At 36.3% G+C, this 19,976-nt stretch overlaps 1 protein-coding gene across 1 annotated transcript in view; it reads right to left on the minus strand.

The window, feature by feature from the left end:
- Positions 1-19,976, minus strand: part of OSTN (osteocrin) — a 34,662-nt gene that overhangs the window by 13,453 nt on the left and 1,233 nt on the right. The window contains exons 2-3 of the mRNA XM_062177432.1: positions 6,886-6,984; positions 4,142-4,356 (exon numbers count right to left, since the gene is read on the minus strand). Of these exons, the coding sequence (XP_062033416.1) occupies positions 4,142-4,356; positions 6,886-6,984 (314 nt within the window). The remainder of the gene's footprint in view (positions 1-4,141; positions 4,357-6,885; positions 6,985-19,976) is intronic.

A 19,976-nucleotide genomic window follows, 5' to 3' on the forward strand; every position in this document is an offset into this window, starting at 1 on the left:
CTTTTCTTTCATTTGTAATTATAATTATATTCTTTTCACCCAAGGTTCTGTTAATGTGTTGGATTAGACTGAAGACAATTCTTGAATCACATTTACTTTGTTGTAATAAAACATAAATAAAAAATAAAAAAATAAAAAATTTGGTCAAGATAGAATTTCTAAAGTGCAATTAGATTTTGTTTGTTAAGGATGTTAGATATGATTTTATCTTGTTGTGCATAGAGGAGATAATTCTATATTTTCTTTTTCTTAAATTTAATGTTTTTGGTTTAGGAATCAACATTGTATTTATTTCAACAAATGAATTTGGAAATTCTGTATTTTTAATTATGCTCTGAAAAGGTAAAATAATTATTGGCTGCTTTAAGGTTTAGTAAAATTCTTCTGTGAAAATATATGGATCTGGGGCTTTTTCTTGGCAAGATAAAACAATCTATATGCATGAAACTGACACTTTATGATTTGATTATTGTTTATAGCCCCTGTATATATTCCTGGGAACAGTTGTCTTTTATTTTTTATTTGCAGGACATTATGTTTAGTGATTCATTAAGTCTGTGGCTATGAAGTAAATTGAAAGTATGTTATTGCAAAAATGAAAGGAAAGGGAAGGAAGGAGGGGGGGATTGAGAGAGAGATAGAGAAATAAGGAATTATAGTTATCTTCTTGCATTTTATCTATGAAATACATGAAATCTGTTTCTATTAATCAAAAAGTCAAAAAATGAAGGTGATAGGAGTGTGCCTGTGTCAATTGTATTAAATGTTTATAAGTTGTATTTTTCTAAAAATCTGTCCATTTTCCCCTAGATACTGTTTATTTATATGCAGTTGAATAAAGTAGTTTCCTAATCTTTTACGAAATTCCTCTTTGCTGGCTATTTTCTTCTTATAATTTCTAATTTTGTAAATTGCTTTCTACTCATTTATTAGTTTTACTGACTTGTCTTATTATTGGTATAAGAAAAACAAGCCTTGCATTTATTTGTTACATCTTGTGCTGTACTAACTTATGGATTTCAGCTTTTGTCATTGTTAATTACTATATTCTGCCTTTCTTGGTTTATTTTGCTGTTCTCTAGTTTTTTTGGAATGATGTTTGCATTATTTTCATTACAATAATCTTGATTTTTCTACAATTACTTTGCCTGTAATACATTTTCATCATTATTACTTCTAAAAAGGCATTTTAGTAAAGTTCATTTTGTATGAGCATTCTCAATTGATAAAGCACTTAATTACATGGTTTATAATTTCTAGGTAAGAAAGTCTTCTTGTTTTTTTAAATTTTTTTCTAGTTTTACTACATTCTAGTAAATGATTGTTTTGGTAATGTGTATATTTTGTAGAATTTCTTAAAGTTTTGTTTGTTAATTTAGATATGGTAAATTTTATGGATATTTGGTTAAGGTATCATGGAACAGCACTTAAGATACTGCACAGGGCAACTGCATTTTTTTGTTGTTGTTGTTTTTGTTTTTGACAGGCAGAGTGGATAGTGAGAGAGAGAGAGACAGAGAGAAAGGTCTTCCTTTTCTGTTGGTTCACCCCCGAGTGACCGCTGCGGCTGCACCGCGCTGATCCTAAGCCAGGAGCCAGGTGCTTCTCCTGGTCTCCCATGCGGGTGCAGGGCCCAAGAACTTGGGCTATCCTCCTTTACACTCCCAGGCCACAGCAGAGAGCTGGACTGGAAGAGGAGCAACTGGGACAGAATCCGGCGCTCCGACTGGGACTAGAATCCGGGGTTCGGAACCACAGGCGGAGGATTAGCCTATTGAGCCGTGGCGCTGGCCGGCAACTGCATTCTATATTGTAGTTCCTGGGTTAGAATCCTGGCTCCACTTCTTTTTTTTTTTTTTTTTTTTTTTTTTAAAGATATATTTATTTATGTGAAAGTCAGAATTACACAGAGAGAGGAGAGGGAGAGAGAGAGAGAGAGGTCCTCCATCCACTGGTTCACTCCTCAACCTGCTACAGTGGCTGGAGCTGCACGGATCCAAAGCCAGGAGCTAGGAGTTTCTTTCAGGTCTCCCACACAGGTGCAGGGGCCCAAGGACTTGGGCCATCCTGTACTGCTTTCCCAGGCCACAGCAGAGAGCTGGATCAGAAGTGGAGCAGCTGGGTCTCAAACCAGCGCCCATATGGGATGCTGGTGCTTCAGGCCAAAGCGTTAACCCACTGTACCACAATGCTTCTGGCTCCACTTCTGATCCAGTTTCCTGCTAATGCACACCATGGGAGGCAGCAAGTGAAGGCTCAAATACTTGGGTCCTGATGGAGTTCTGGGTTCCTGACTTCAGCCTGGCTCAGTCCTGCCTGTTGTAGAAATCTGGGGAAGAACCAACAGATAGAAGAGTTTCCCGCTTTTGTTTTTTTAAGATTTATTGAAACACAGAGGTACAGAGAGGGGGAGAGAGGAATATAGATAGAAAGTTAAATTGATTGATCTTCCATTTGCTTGTTCACTTGGCAAATGGCCGCAATGGCTGAGGCTGAGCCAAGCTAAAGCCAGGAGCCTGGAACTCCATCCAGGTCTCCCACATGGATTGAAGCAGACCAAGTACTTGGGGCATCTTCAGCTGCTTTCCCAGGAGTGTTAGCAGGGAGCTGGATAAAAAGCAGAGCAGCTGAGACTCAAACTAGCACTCTTTTGGGATGTAGGCATCTTAGGCAGTAGCCTAACCCATTGTGCCACAACACTGGCATTTTCCCCTGACTCATCTTTGAAATAAATAAAAATAAATTAAAGTTAGAAAAAATTTATGAATATTCTTATTCACTTGAAAAGAAATTATATTCTTAAATATTGTAGTTCAAAATTAAAGATGCATTTATAAGTGTATTTTACTGATTACACTGTGTAGGTCATCTATGAAGTTTTATGATATAATAACTTTGTCTATGATTTTAAAAAATGAATTAAAACCCCTATTATTAAAATATTTCTATCTATTTCCAATGTTTCCTGGAGTTTCTCTTGGATATTATTGTTTCATCTCTCAGACTGGAGCTAGGATGTAAATAAATGAGGTCCTAGATATTGAAGTTCTTTATATGATTAGCTAAGGAGTTTGATTTTCATGTTGCAAGCAATGAATTACATTTTACACAGAGGTTTTTGCTATAAGTGATAGCAAAAACCCTGGTATAGAGCAAAAGATACATTGGTGATAAATGAATGATAGTGGTGATGGAAGTGCAGGTGAGGAAAGATTGGACAAAGGACAAATTTGAAAAAATAAAAAGAAGTCCTGAATTAGGAAAGCCTTAATGGCAGAAGTTATTCTGAAGATATTTAAGGTATAAAACTAAATAGGATTTAAGGAATTTACAAAGAAATTGGATATTTAAGGTAAGCAAATTCATCCTAGTCAATTCTTCAAATACCTAGGTACATTAATTTGGTGGTCTCATGCCATTGCCAATATACAGCATGAGGCATAGATACTGAAGTAAAAATTAAACTAGTTTAAATTACTGGCAGTTATTTAATGATAGTGGGTGACATAATTATTGTAATTCTTACAATTAACAGCATGGAAAGCACTTTCATTGATCATCTAGTTTGATTTTTATGTAGGTAAATAAATATTCTCAGTTTATGGGTAAGTAAACTGGAAAGATATGAGGATAAGATATCTGGCATGAAATGAGCAGAAATTTGACTTAAACATGTGTATTCTAATTCCAAGTCCTGGGAGCGCTTTATTGCTTCCTAATATAAGAAAATGGACTCATTCACCTTTTAAGAAAATCTTGTACAAAAGGTGAAAATCAAGATAGTATTCTAGTGACCTCTGTTGAATAGAAAACTCAATTGACTAGAACATTTATTCCAGTACACACATTGCCTCTCACCTCTTAAATGCAGTATTGTCTTATAAGAATGCTTCATATCTGCATACCACAGGGTTTTCCTTAGGAGACATGGCAACAATATTAATGCATACTACAGAATCATTCTGACTGCTAAATAGCTACATCCCAGACCACACCTTTAAACCCACAAGTTAGCTAATGCACTCTCAAATCTGTATACACATGAGTTTTGTGTTGTATCTCTATGTGGAATTCTCTGTTTTGGAATTCAGTAAGGAAGAATTAGAAAATGAAAATTTCCCTTCTCCAAGAGCTCACTCACCTCTGTTTGCCTCTGTGATCTCCAGAACCAGCTGAGAGTCTGTCAAGGGGAGACCCAAAACCAGAGAAGCTCCTTTTCTTCTTTGTCTCAGTTACATCATTCTCCAGGGACACCAGTTCATCAAGAAGCAAAAGTTTTGCTGCCAGTTCAGTGGCAGATTTCTCTTCCCTGATTGTGGGTGGTGACTGCACATCTGTGACTCCAGGATCAAGGGCCTAGAGGGCAGAGAAAGGTGACTCCATTCTTCTAGAGAAAACAATTTCAAATCAGTACAACCATTTACATCTGGCTTTTGCTACCTTTTGCTGACGTGCTCATCACATAAGGTTTTATAATTTCTCATGGAATCATGTTCCAGAGAAAAAGCCAGACTTTTGGTAACTGAAACATGCAGAGTGGGGTATATCTAAGAGAAAACCAAAGAAAACAGAACACAGAGGGAAAGGGCTCCAGGCTCGCCTCTAAAATTCAGGATGTTAACTGATCATTCTTTCAAATTTTCCCTTTAGTATTCACTTCATTATTCCTATTCATTCCTACAGTGCTTCATCCATTCCTCTCTCATCATCACACTCACTACATTTTATCTCGTGTTAGAGTGTTTGTAATGTTTTGTTTTTGTTTTCCTTATTGAATCACAAATTAAGGATAATGACTTTATGTATTTATTTTTTATTTGCTCTCAGGCCCAGCTAGTATTTTGTTGAGAGTTGGTACTCAGTTCATTTCTGATGAGTGTTTGTTGAATAAATTCTTAAAAACCTGAACTTCAAGCTGTTTTCTTTTCACCACTCATTCATTCTTTAGTGATGGAAGCTACTAGGAATTCACTATGTACCAGGTCTGCTTTAGATTTAAAGGATACAAAAGGGAACAGAATCTAGTCTCTGAGCCCAGGGAGATGACCAACTCTGTGCATCTAATTTATTGACAGCTTTAAAAAGTGCCTACAACATGTCAGAGGTATCCCATAACCTTATTGCCCCATGTAAAATTTCTTATTTATTAATTTGTTGTGTATAGTGCCACTAAGGTATGTTTTTTAATTTGTGAAATGTATCTGTTTCCTTCCGAGGCCCACGTAGAGCAATTTTCATGCTCCCCCATCATTTTGTAGTTCAGGGATTACCACTTAATCATTCTCCTTATAGCTTGGTTCTATATCTCCCTGTTTCCTCTCTTCTATGCCACCCTGAAAACTCTTACCAAATGAATTATCTCCAACACTATTTTCATCATATAAAAAGGAAATTAAAAACCTCTTACAGCTCCTTGTTACTTACTATGCAGAACCTGAAATGGTTTAAAACTATCTTAAAATCTCAAGTTCTATTTCCTATATAAGCCCAACAACATAGAAAATATAGAACAGGATTCCATACTCACCAGGAAAAAATTTAGACAGCAAGAGACCTTCAAAGGGTAAAGGATTTTTAATTATATTCTAAGGCATTTTCCAAAAAAATGTTCTTTTATTTTGTACTCTTAACTTTCACACACACAAAAATCATAGAGAAGTAGTTATTGATACATTAGCTAGGACTCTGCCTGAGACACTCCCATTCCATATAGGAATTTCTGAGTTTCAGTCGCAATTCTGCTTTCAATTCAAGCTTCTTGCTAATGCACACCCTGGGAGGCAGCAGGTGACAGCTCAAGTACTTGGTGCCTGCCATCCATGGGGGAAATCTCGATGGAATTTCAGATCCTGGCTTCAGCTCTGGCCACTGTGGGTAGCAAACCAGTGGATTGAAAATCTCTTTCTTTGTCCCCCCGCCCCCCCATTCTTTCTCTTTCAAATAAATAATAAAAAAGAAAAAAAAACATAGAACTATAAAAAATTTATTCTTTTGTTAAATGCACTTCAGGTTCTTGTTGTTAAGACTTACATAGAACATATATTTCCAGTAAGTTGTAATACACCAAATTAACTTTTCTCTTAGTAGAAATATCACATTCCCTTTATACCTCTTTTCATTGTACCTAGAACTGGTACTGTAACACAAAGTTTGACCAAAACTACTGAAACTTTGGGATGACAAGTACTTCAACTTTCACATAAAAGCAATTCATCTTGATGTTAGTTGATGTAATTAAAATGTGGCGGGGGTCTGGCCCTGTGGCACAGTAGGTTAATACTCCGCCTGCGGCCCTGGCATCCCATATGGGCACTGCTTCTAGTCCTGGCTGCTACTGTTCTTATCCAGCTCTCTGGTATGGCCTGGGAAAGCAGTGAAAGATGGTCCAAGTACTTGGGCCCCTGCACCTTTTTGGGAAATCCAGAAGAAGCTCCTGGCTCCTAGGTTTGGATCGGCCATGCTCCGGCCGTTGCAGCCATTTGGGGAGTGAACCAGCAGATGGAAGATCTTACTCTCTGTTTTTCCCTCTCACTGTCTGTAATTCTACCTGTCAAATAAATAAATAAAATCTTAAAAAAAGTGGCTAACATGAAAATATATTTTCTCAACACTTTTTTTGTTCAAGGAAGATACATCTTTGTACATGCTTTAAGTGTCTTCTAAAATTTAGATAACTGGGTTGCTCTGAATGCACTGTGAAGAGAAAATTAATAGTTACTGCTCTTTACAATTAATGTTTGTTATCTTGAATGTCAGGTTGGCAATAAAATAAAGCAATAGAAACACATTTATTTCTTTAATTTTGTGTCATCAAGGCATTTTCCTAAGTGTCAACTGCACCTGTCTCTGATTCTAGTAGGAATGACTTATGCTAGTTTCCAATACCTCTGTTGCTACATCCATTGAGAGCACTTTTCCTGAGCCCCACAGCATCAACATCACAGCCAGGGTGAAATGCACACTTGGCAATCTCCAGTCCAGCATCTAAGGGTTACATAAATTGGTATTAGCATTAATTAGTTTGGAATATACAGATTAAAGCAAACATTCTTATAAAGATTGTTTGAAACAAGATAAGGCAAATTATTCAGCGTGTAGGCTCTGGAGGACATCTCTACAAAACTTAAATAATACTTAATAGAGATTACCAATCTCCCAGAATGAATTTTATCAAGGCTTCATTTCCATGGAAACATAGGTTGGAATAATACAGCTACAATGATAATGTATTTCAAATGAACCCATGATCTGAGAAATCCAGCTCATGCAGCTTTATTCTTTGTCAAATAGAGTGAGTTCAACCTCATGTACCTAAGGAGAAATAAGGAAAATTTGCAAGGTATAAATGAAGGTATGTGGTAAATCACAGGGAGTGTGTAATCTAAAATAATTTAATTTGGAAGACACTACACATCCAATAGGAAGATATCTTTCTTTTTAAAGATTTGTTTACTTGAAAGGCACAGAGGGAGAGAGTCAGAAATCTTCCATCTACTTGTTCACTCTCCAAATGACCACGAAGGCCAGGGCTGGTCCAGACTGAAGCCAGGAGCCCAGAACTCCATCTGGGTCTTCCATGTGGGTGGCAAGGACACAGGTAATTTGGCCATACTCCACTCCTTTCCCAGGAGCATTAGCAGAGGGCTAGATTGGAAGTATAGCAGCCAGGACTACAGTAGGTACTTCTATATGGGTTGCTAGCATTCCATGTGGCAGCTTAGCTCCACTGTACCATGATGACAGCCCTAGGAAGATATATTTCTGTTCTTGTATTATGTTTGGATTTATTAAGCAATAATAAAATATGGATAGGTTTCAGAAAATAATGATTGTTTCACTATATCAAAATTGAAAAATTCTTTATGACTAGATACAATAACCAGATCAGGAACTGGTGTTTGGCACAGTGGTTAAGATATTGCATGAGGTGCCTGCATCCCACATCGGAGTACCTGGTTTGAGACTCTGCTTTGTTTCTGATTCTATTTCTCATTCCTGTTACTGGGCACCCTGGGAAGCAGCAGGTGATGACTCAACTGCTTGGGTCATTGTTGGAGATCTGGGTTGAGTTCCAGGCCCCTGGCTTTGGCCTTGTCCAACCTTAGCTGTTGCAGAAGTTTTGGGAATGAAACCAGCCTATGAAAAATCTTTTTCTATCTGTCTGTTTCTCCTTCTGTCTCTCTCTTTCAAATAATATGAATAAAGTCAATTGCACAAAGTTAGAAGGCAAATTACAAAGTGGAAGATATTTTCCATGTTTACAAAAAGTATTAGCTTTTAGAATATATAAGTAAATCTTATAAACTAAAGCTTTAAAAAGAAAAAAGATACACAGTTAAGTTAAAATGAGCCTTCATTGGGAATGAACATTCCTAGAAAAGGAGTGAAGTTATTTGAAAATAAAAATTCTGCATTACATGGAGCCTATTTAATATTCATAAGAGGAAAAAATAATATTTTTTCATAAATCAGATAAATAAAAAATTAAAGTCAACATTGCAAACGTTAGAATTATGTTAGGAAATAGGTAAAAATAAAAAATGCTGGTGGACACTTAAACAAATACAATCATTTGGAGAAAATTGATCTACATATAGAATAGTTGAAAATGCTTATGTCCTGCTTATGACTTTTTTTATTTTATAAATCCCACAGAAACTTTCACATTTATGAAGAGACATGCATCTGAAAGTTCACTGCCTCATGGTTTATAGTAGTAAAAGATTAGCATCAAATGAAGTGCTTCATTTAAAAGAAAATAAAATTATCAGTTGAGATACATTCAAACAATGGAATTAAAGTAAATGGGTCAAGTAAATTAAGATTTTAAGAGCTCATATAAATGTGTATTATGAAAAAAATAAACATGGATTTGAAAATTTTTTGCACCAAGTTAAACCAATGTGTTAGTAATGATTTATTTATTTGAATGCTAGAGTTGGGGGCGGGAGAGAGAGAGAGAGAGAGGGCCTTTCATCTGCTGGTTTACTTCCCAAATGGCTACAACAGGGGCTGGGCCAGGCCAAGGCCAGGAACCAGGAATTCCTTCTGGAGCTCTCACATGGGTAGTAGGACTCGGGTACTTGAGCCATTATCTGTTGCTTTTCCAGGAGCACTTGCAGAGAACTGGATCTTAAGAGGAGCAGGCAGGACTTGAACCAATAGTCTAATATAAAATGTGGCCATCTCAAGCAGTAGCTTAACCCACAACACCTACCCCCAAAAACATTTCTTTTAATTTTATTCTTTCACAAACATTTTGAAGCATCTTCACATGTGTATTTTCCTATAAAACAAATGACTTAAGTGTATGTGTATATATATATGCACAGATTTCAAAGGAGCAGTTTTGTTGGGATATGGGAAATGTGGACCATACATAGGGCATAATACCTTTACCTAAACTGGAAATGCACAAAGCAGTTTCATATATCTTGGAATAAATAAAAAAATGGACCTTGATTCATGTTTATGATTGCTTTTGTGGAGGGAAAAAATTAATGATTAAGGAGAAAACTTAAGGACTCAATTTTTAATCTATAATTTAAGAAGTCAAATATATAAAATATTACATTTATTAATTCTCAGTAATAAGCACAAAGATGAGTCATGTGCACCTACACCTGCTCTTTTTTTTTTTTTTTTTTTTTTTTTTTTTTTGACAGGCAGAGTGGATAGTGAGAGAGAGACAGAGACAGAGAGAAAGGTCTTCCTTTGCTGTTGGTTCACCCTCCAATGGCTGCTGTGGCCGGTGCAGCTCGCTGATCCGAAGCCAGGAGCCAGGTGCTTCTCCTGGTCTCCCATGCGGGTGCAGGGCCCAAGGACTTGGGCCATCCTCCACTGCCTTCCTGGGCCATAGCAGAGAGCTGGCCTGGAAGAGGGGCAACCGGGATAGAATCCAGCGCCCCAACCAGGACTAGAACTCCGTGTGCCGGCCCCGCAAGGTAGAGGATTAGCCTGTTAAGACACGGCGCTGGCCACCTGCTCTTTATGTTAAACAAAAGAACACTATGCAACTAAAAAACTGTGTTTGTTGGCTGCCAGTTTGGCCTTGGAACTCTCAACATTACATCAAAAGCGGGAGAGACACTGAGCTCTTAAAGAAGATCACAGGATATGGGCTAGAAGAGAGTAAGCTTGACTCCTTTACCACATAGTACTTGGCATTGGAAAAGTCCTCTAGGGTTCATCTTTTATGGATAAGCAGTCTTAGCAAACATCTATTTCCTTAAAATCAGTCACTTGGAGAACCTGCTGGGGTCATAGGGATGCTGGCATGAAATCTGAAGAACTAGACTTGAGTCTATCTTTGCTTTCACATTAGTGTAATCTTGAATATGCCTAATTTAATGCATTTGAGTTTCCTTTTCCTTGTTTATTAAGTGATAAGTATTGCCACCTCAGGCCAGCTTTGAGGAGATTGAATTGATTAATGTATGATCCCTTTATCTCACATAGAATTCATAAATTTTAAGTGAAGTAATACCAATCAGATATTAGTAAGTACTTATTAGGTACTGTATTTGTTTTGGTGTGACTTAGATTTTCTTTATGACACTTAAACTATTGTTACCATGAAATCTCAATGTTGATTTTAAAAATTAAATTACATATTAAAGTAAGAACAAATAAATATTTTATATAGACAGAGTAGCATCCACATTAACCATATCTATTAAGACTTATTGGAAATGAGAATATTTTAGCATTGCCTGTAACATTTATTTATTAAATGAAAGTTTAAGTTTCATGTACTGTAGTTTAAACCAGCTGTTGATTACGATGCCCATTAGTCTGTTTTGGAACCTTGTTATATAATGCTAGTCATTAGCTACTTCTCTGTATTCTGTCTTTCCCTAGAAGGTGCAGTAAATTCTCTTTGTATTCTCTTTTTTGCCAAACTGATAGTTAAGCTGATTTTTTTTTTGGTAAGTATCAACATAAAACAAATTATAACTAGGTCTATAAATTGAGACAACACAAAATAACAAGGAAGAATGCAACAGTTATTTTGTGAGGATCCCAACAAAAGACTTCATTAGCTCTTCCCTTAGAAAATTGGGCACTGATTATTTTTTTCCTTCTGATTTTGCTGATATTTCTTTGCCTTTCCTTCACGCAAAGGATTGCATTTTAAAAAATAACTGTATTTTTAAAATGATCTCGTTCCTGAAACATATTTATTTTTAGTATCTTTTGTATTTAATCAAAGACAAACTACAACTGTGATATTTTCCTTCTTTGCTTCTTCTCATGTTAAAAATATGTTACAAAGTGTAAAACTGCCCACTTTTATAAGCTTTCTATGTAGACTTCCTTTATTTTATGCACATATACTAACCATGTTTCTCTTCATCGCTACCATCTTATAAATGGCACAGGATGATGGGTGTTTATAAAATTGCTGATTATGTCTGAGGCGTATATTTTTGTGCTCTGGTGTGTATAGGAAAAAAGTCATAATGCCTCATATTACAGATAACCACATCCTGATTATTTGGATAGTGATGTAAAAATAAATGCTGAGTTAAATACACACATTTAATGGTTTAAAGCCATGCTTATAGCCAGTTAACCAAAAGGCCAAGTTCCTAAATATGGCATTAGGTACACAAATTAAAACAAGCTCCCTGGCACCTGCCACACAAAAGACATTTGATTAACTAGTTGAAACCTGATTGCTACAAAATTAGAAACCTGGGAAATTATAGGGAGGAAAGGAAAAGACAAGGTTCGGCCCATTTCCCTATTTTGTTGATAGTAGATAAATATAGCCCATGGTTTAAAAATCTCTTTGGGCCCATATAAATTCCAGATCACAGAAAGGACACTCAAAAGGTGCTCACTGCCCATGTGAATACACCAAGGTAGAGGTGCTTGTAGGTTTTCCAGAACACCAACCATTTTTATGAGTAATTTTTGAGCAGTGCTCCTGAGAATACTGAATTCTTTCTAAAGAGACAATGTTCATGGACTCTGCCCTGCAGAAGCATCCATATGTACTTCATTCATTTTTAGCCAACTGGACTATTATGTGAACTCACCACATTGTGTAGCAGCAAGAAGAGATTGTGTTACTGGATTGGTGGGGAGTGGATCAAGATGGGGAGGGATGAGGTTTCCTTATTTTTTCAAATTAATTAATTTGAAAAACAGAGAGAGAGAGAAAGAGAGAGAGAGAGGAAGAGAGAGAGAGAGAGAGACAAGGACAGAGACAGAGAGAGAAGGAGAGAGAGAATCTTCCTTCTACTGGTTCACTTCCCAAATGGTCTCAACTGTGCGGCTGGGGCTGGCTAAAAACCAGGAGCTAGAACAGGGGTCCAAGCACCAGGCCAATTTCCACTGACTTTCCAGGGACATTGGCAGGGAGCTGGATCAGATAGTGGAGCAGCTGAACTCCAACTGGCACCAGCTTAACCCTCTGCACAACATTGGTAGCCCCAAAGATTCATCATTAAGTTTGGGAAATTATGTTTATTGTTTTTTCTCTTTAGAACATTGGAAGTTCCTATAGACATGCTGTTGTGAAAGTCCAGCTTCAGTGAAATTTCTCCAATCATACTTAAATCAAAGTTTAATGAGAAGCCTGTGAAAATGAAGAAACATGTCTTCAATATTAAGAATCAGTGCAGCCATGAGCAATTGTTAATGTAAACAAAAAATCTCTCAGGTGGGCTAGGACAGAAGACTAAAAGACTGAGAATCACTAATTTAAAAAAGAGCATTCTAGAAAATAGACAGATTTGAACATAAAAGGTGATTTAGTTAAAAAAATGGACTAGTATCTGAGCTAATGCAGTTTTTAAGTGATAAAACTTTTAAACTAACTGTATTTGAAGACTGGCATTGGAAGGAAGAGTTTTAAAAAAAGCCACTCATGTGGCAAAGGAAATTTCTTTTCACTTTGAGACTCTATGATTAACTTGAGTTACAGTTGATCCAATCATTGGAAATTCACAAGAGTACTGGGTTTATGTTTGAATTTTCTAGCATCTGTGAATCTTCGTTTACTCTAATTTCTTCTTTAATTTATTCATTGAAAGCATTCAAAATATACTCTACCCTTATGTTCAATAAAAATTAAAAGTAAAGGACTTAATTAAAGATAAATATTTATAAACTAATTCAACTTTTATTTATTCTTTCATTTGTCTTGCCACTTTGATAGAACAAATAATTAGAAGAGATATAACAGGATATAATGAAGAGGTCCTCATCCTACACCATGACATGATCATGAGTGCTTGCTGACAACACTCCCTATATCCTTCCTTCTCTAGTGTTTTCTAGGCAGGTTGACCCCTAAAATGATCTGTAAAACAGTGATTTCTTCAGCTTACTTTTACTCCACTCCAGTTAGTTACAGTCACTCATATCTTTGTGATAACTGAGAAGAGCTCCAAGAACAAGAGATAATAGAATGACAGAACTTTTATTTATCGTCAAAGAGGGCCTAAGAGGGCTGATGCTTGGCTCCAAATCTATTACATCATTGTAATAGAAAGAGGCCTTATGGAACAGTTTGGAGAGGCAGGCTCTTCATTGACGGTTTTGCTAGTGAATGATGTGACGCGGGGCAAATGATTTCCTCAGCAAAACAAGTGAAACTGAATTGATTTAACAGGCCTATAATGTTGCTTTTAGGTTGTAAAGTACTTCAGTGGGGTGGGCAACATAGTGCAGTGGATTAACATCACTGGCATCCCATTTGAGTGTGGGTTCCTCTCCCAGCTATTCTGCTTCAGATACACATGCCTGCTAATGTGAGTGGGAAACAATGGATGATGACTCAGACTCAAGTACTTGAGTCCCTGACACCCATATGGGAGACCCAGAAGGAGTTCCAGCCTCCTGGCTTTAACCTAGCTCACCCCAGGCTGTTCTGATCATTTGGGATATGAACCAGTGGGTGGAAAATCTCATGTGCGTGATCTTCCTCTCTCTCCCTCCCTGTTACTCTGCCTTTCAGATGGAAAAAAAAAAAGGTTAAAAAGTCTTTTTGTGAAGTGGCTCTTTTTTGGTGGAAGTGTTGACATATTGGGTAATGATAATAGCTGGTACAGGTTTAAATTGGAAAAATTTTCTGCTGCTCCTCAAATCACCTGGAGTCTATGCAGAAGATTGCACATAGGCTATGGCATAGATACTCTCTTTAATGTTTTTAGCTGAAAAGAAAGTGTCTTTAAATTTTAAATTTTAAAATGTCACTTATGGCTAGAGATTCTCTTTAAAAATTTTAAGGGGTAGGCCGGCGCCGCGGCTCACTAGGCTAATCCTCCGCCTTGCGGCACCGGCACACCGGGTTCTAGTCCCGGTCGGGGCACCAATCCTGTCCTGGTTGCCCCTCTTCCAGGCCAGCTCTCTGCGTGGCCAGGGAGTGCAGTGGAGGATGGCCCAAGTGCTTGGGCCCTGCACCCCATGGGAGACCAGGAGAAGCACCTGGCTCCTGCCATCGGATCAGCGGGATGCGCAGGTCGCAGCGCGCCTACCGCGGCGGCCATTGGAGGGTGAACCAATGGCAAAAGGAAGACCTTTCTCTCTGTCTCTCTCACTATCCACTCTACCTGTCAAAAAAAAAAAATTTAAGGGGCAAACATACAGAGATAGAAGAGAGATAGAGGTACAATCCAGGGGTTCACTCCTCAAATGCCCACAGTAGCTTGAGCCTGGCTGGGCGAGGGTGAAGTTTGGAGCAGGGAGCCAGGAATTCAATTCAGGTTTCCCACATGGTGTCAGGGACCCAGGCACTTCAGCAATCACCTGTTGCTTTCCAGGGTCTACATGAGTAGTAATCTGGAGCTAGGAATTGGACTCAGAGGCAGAACTTGAACCCTAGTATCTGATACGGGGATTGGGAATCCTAGTTTATAAGCCAAATGCCTACTCTCAGATGTTACATTTTAAAAATGTATTTTAAGAAGCAAAAGAATGCCACCAATTGAATTATGTCATATTTTCAAGTGTGACTCATTCCAGGTTCAGAGATGTTAAATGCAAGGCAAAACTGATGAAACTGATGAAATACTATGTTTATTTGAGTTTTTTTTTTCCTCATGAATGTGATTGCACCATTCTTCTACAGTTTAATTTTAAAACAAAAATTGTTAGAATTGAAGTACCAGATGCCATAGAGTAGAATTTTATCCCTTTTTTGGGGGCTTAGAGAAGGAAAGGTTGGTAGGACATTTCTTCTGATTATTGGATATAAATTTCAAAAATCACATAATTAATTTTAATAGACTCTAAAGATTTGATTGAGTCCTACTCCCAAGCATTTGAAATTTGTTTAAGTCAAGTTATAATAATAATTTGAGTATTCTTTCAGTAGTCACAATCGTGTATGCAAAACATGGATGCAAAATAGCAATTTTTGATAAGAATTTTCATGAATCTGAAACTTGTACAATGACCAGAACAGCCTGTACACATATCCCCAATATGTACATGTTCATATAATATTTCTCTGAAACTCCTCTATAAATTAATAAATATTTTCAGAGTAAAAATCATTCAGCCCATAGATAGTTCTCCAGTAACATCAGAAAATTATTTCTGGGGTGGTGAGGGAAAAATTTGAGGTGATATTGGGAGCATTTGTGTAAGGAGGAATAGTGTGCTTGCTGAACTCCTTGTTGGCTTGATGACCTACAGCAAGATTTCAAACATACCTTTAAAATCACCTTATTTGATTTACAAAATTTTAATTGATTTGCAGTTCATTTTAAGTTATTTAATAAATTTACAAATAGCACAAATAATCAAATTTGCTTAGACTTGTGATTAAGAACAATAAATATAATTAATTTTTATTTAATTTACTAAAAGATATGAATATATAAATTTATCTATGAAAATTCATTATATTCATGCTTATATATTCACTATATATTATATATTATTTATATTCATTATATATTATATATTCATTATATATTCATGCTTATTTTACCATAATTCAAAACTTTTCAATGGAAACTCTAAAATGATACATACAAATATTTTGTGAGCTGTAAAACAATATGAAAAGATAAAGCACATATTATATTATTACTGAGCTGAAGGTGGGACTTTGAAGCCAAGTTTATGCAGTGAACACAAAGCTTATATTTAACCACCACCCAGGGAATTTAGAGCCATTCATAGAGACAATATGCAGAATTTGTGTTGAAAGAATCAAGAAGATGAATTACAGAATGTCATTATATAGATAATCCTGATATGTCAATGAATAACAATTTTTAAACAACTCTAATGAAGGCTTTTTCTAGTTTTCTGATAACTAGGACTCCTACCTGCCGAAAGCTGAGACTTAGCCCTCCTGCTCCCTGAGGCCACTTCATTCCTAGAGCTACAGTTCCTCAGTCTTTGATGAATTTGGCCGGGTAACAAGGACAGCTAGTGTGGTCACGGACTTAGCACTTTAGAAGTGGTGTATTAGTTTAAGATCCTCATAAAATCAAATAAGAGATTTAAAACCACTGAGGGTTGATTTCACCTGAGAGGAACTAAATAATGGCTTATAGCTCCTAACAGTAGCATAGACATCCTCCACATCCTTCCAAAAATACTGAGAACTGCTCAGAGTACTTAGCCATTTATATAAAACTCTCCTTGAGAAATGTGTTGTTTTTGATACATTGTGTGTTAGGTATTTTACTTAAGGCTGTGTATGATCATAAAAAGAAGGTGCCTAGTTTCCCTAGTCACAAAACTAGAAGAAAAGCTAGAAAACAACATATTTGTATAAAACATTCTCCAAAACAAATTTCTTATTAAGTAGTATTTTTAATGTGTGAAGTACTCTTAATAGTAGATACCTGAATTTTAAAATGACTCCCCAAATGCTACAAATTGGGATGAAGGATAATTTACTGGTGCACATGCATTAAATAAATTTTATTCTACTTGGTACCATTTTCAGACATTTTTTCCTTCCAAAGCCTCATAATTGGCTCAGTATCTTTATTTTTTTCTATTCCCAATTTTCAACCTTACTACCTATCTCTTTTTTGCAAAATAAATAAATAAATAAATAAAGTCAGAAACCTATAACACCACCTTAAAGAAAGATCCCATTATTGAAGATCCCAGCTCTGTGTTTCACAAATTACTAAGTTGTTGCTGTCAACAACAGGACAGGACTAGAACTATGTCTTACTTACTAAAGCATCTCAGTAGCTTGTGCAAGGCCTGGTAAAGAGTCAGTGCAATGCACTGAATGACGGAATGCAGTCCTATGAGGAAACTAAACAAATATACAAGGCAAAGTTTAATGTTTCAATTTTATTGCTGTGGAAACTGATACACAGTGATTATTCAATATAGGCTTAGAGGGGAGAAGTGATTGACCTGTTTTTAAATCTCCAGGAAGTTGTGTGAAGCTCATGCTAGAATTCTGGTTTGTCCATTAAAGTTTCACGTCATAGGTTTTCATTCAAATGAAGTAGAATACATCAATTTTTTCCTATAAGAATTTATCTGCCATTTAAGATTTCCCCTTATTAAACAATGTGAACCGAGGTCCCTGACTTACTAAGCATTTCTTGGTACTAAACTTTGTCACCAACAAGCAGAGTATATGATTGTAGAGAATTCTGCTAAGGAGATTTCTTAATTAATTCTATTGCTCACTAATGGGAAAAGAGAATCTTTAAAACTGTGGATATCGATAATCTGAAATAGTTTGGTAATTCGATTGATGGATAATTTTTACATGGCATAAACAGATTTTTAGACATTAAAGTTGGATAAGTGAATTTAAATATAGCATTAATAATCCTCAAGGCAAAATGCTATTACTACCCCTTTCACTTGTTATCCTACTTTGTACTTGTATATAATGCATATTTCATAAAAATATCACATCTTAATTGCATTTAACTAATAGGATAAATGAAAAAGTACTCTTTAAAATGTAATACAGGCAGAGATGTAAATTTTATAATATTCACAACAGGTTGCATCAATTATACATATGTGGTATGTCAGGTACCACGGATAGAGTAAAGCACTATCATTATCCTTGAAGTTCCTGGCAGCCTCATTGGAGTGGAAACCCTTCAAACACTGGCCCTTCCCAAGGATTTCCTCATGCAAGAGCAGACTCCAGAATCTGCCATTTCTTTCAAGGGCAATTCTTGTAAATAACTTTTTTAAAAGAAATAATGTTTGTACACTTATTTATTATCATGTGTTCATTTATCTCCTTTCTTCTTTAGAAGAGTCATATTAGATCATTATGAAAATATATTATAATTGTATTTTTTAATTGATGAAATAAAACAAACTGACTTACTTGAGAATCTTGGTATGCCAGCTGTATGTACACTTTCTAATACAAGTGAGTATGTAGAAATCTGGTGGCCCTCAAGTTATGTAGATTTAGATCTGAATCATCCCTGGCAATGTTACTGAGTCTTTCTCTGTTTTAGCATCTTCATGAGTAAAATGGGGCACAGGCTTAGTTTGCGATTTTATTATGAGGATTAAAAATAATAAAAGTAATGTTTTTGGCACAGATTCACTGAATAAATAATGGTTATCATTATCCTATTTTTCAAGATATGGCAATTTAAAATGTATGTATATTTATTTTTATAAACATCATTTGATCCTTCATATTCTGGATTTGAACCCTAAAAATCTACAATTATAGCTTAGTAATAAAAATATAATAAAAATGATATTGATTGGAGGAAGGAAATTTCATTAAAGAGCATTATAAGTAGCATTCACTTTAACATTTGATTCACGATCATTATTTTCAATGTTAATATCTATTTGAAATCATTAGCATAAAATTATAGAGAATATCATCCTGAGCAGAACACAATGAATAATAACTGTTACACTCTAAGATTTCCCCTTATTATTAGTCCCCTTATTATTCCCCTCAAGCTCTAATTATATTAACTAAACTGAATTTTAGTATATTTTTATGATATTTTATAACTGCAGTTTTCACATGTTTAAAGCCTTATGTGTCAAAAAAATTCCAGAAAGGAAGAGATCAAACATTAGAGATTTAAAATCCTCAGCTAATAGATGAAAAAAGTGAGGCTCATGGAAAATGAACTTGCACAAGGGAGAGGAGATAAGGGGTCTATAGTAATGGATGAAGGAAGGGTAGGAGCAGAAAGAGGTGGTAGCTCTAGAGGCGTTGCCACTATGGGGAGGAGGTTCTAGGTTGAAGGCTTTCTCTGATGGGTTATCAATAGTGGGAAGAGGAATGCTGAGTGACAGCCAGTTCAAGCCAAATAAGACACCAGGAAATTATTGTCAAGTGATACTAATCACTGCTCCAGAAAGACACTCTGAGACTTACTTGGAGAAAGGACAGCAAGGGTCAGATAAAAACAGTGATTAGAGATTTCTTCAGGCATAGGAGATGTTGGTTGGTTTACAGAGGTGGCCTGGGTTCAGGGGTTCCCTTGTGGCACACTTAGTATTCCTTCACAGAATCCAATTTTAATGAGGAGAGAATAAAGCCCTGGGGAGGTTGAGTTATGTGCCCAGGGTCACACTGCTGTTGGAGTCAGGAGTAGGAGGAGAATTCTGGTTTTCTGACGCCTCTGTGTCCCTTTGACTGTACCACTGAATTTAACCGAAGTTGCTTAGTGGGTAGGGATCACAATAAATGAGACACCTTGGCAAATAAGTTAATAATATCCTGTCTAGTGATTAGCCCTATGAGTCTGTGCTACTGGGTCCTTATTCTATAACAAAGAGAGGACTGATATGGGAACTGCCTTCACTTCATACTCACAGTCAGTATCCCTTACACTACTATTTCTCCCATAACTTTCAATAACAGAATACTGTGGAGCACTTGCCTGAAGGTGCATAGGTAGATAGTGGCGGAGCTAGGACAATATTCTAGAACTTCTTCCTTAGAGTTCTTTTCTTTTGAGGCAAGCTCTATTAATATGATTTTATTAATAAAATGTTTGAATAACCAGGTATTTGAACAAGAATGT

This window comes from Lepus europaeus, chromosome 2, assembly GCF_033115175.1.
Source record: "Lepus europaeus isolate LE1 chromosome 2, mLepTim1.pri, whole genome shotgun sequence".
Lineage (NCBI taxonomy): Eukaryota > Metazoa > Chordata > Mammalia > Lagomorpha > Leporidae > Lepus > Lepus europaeus.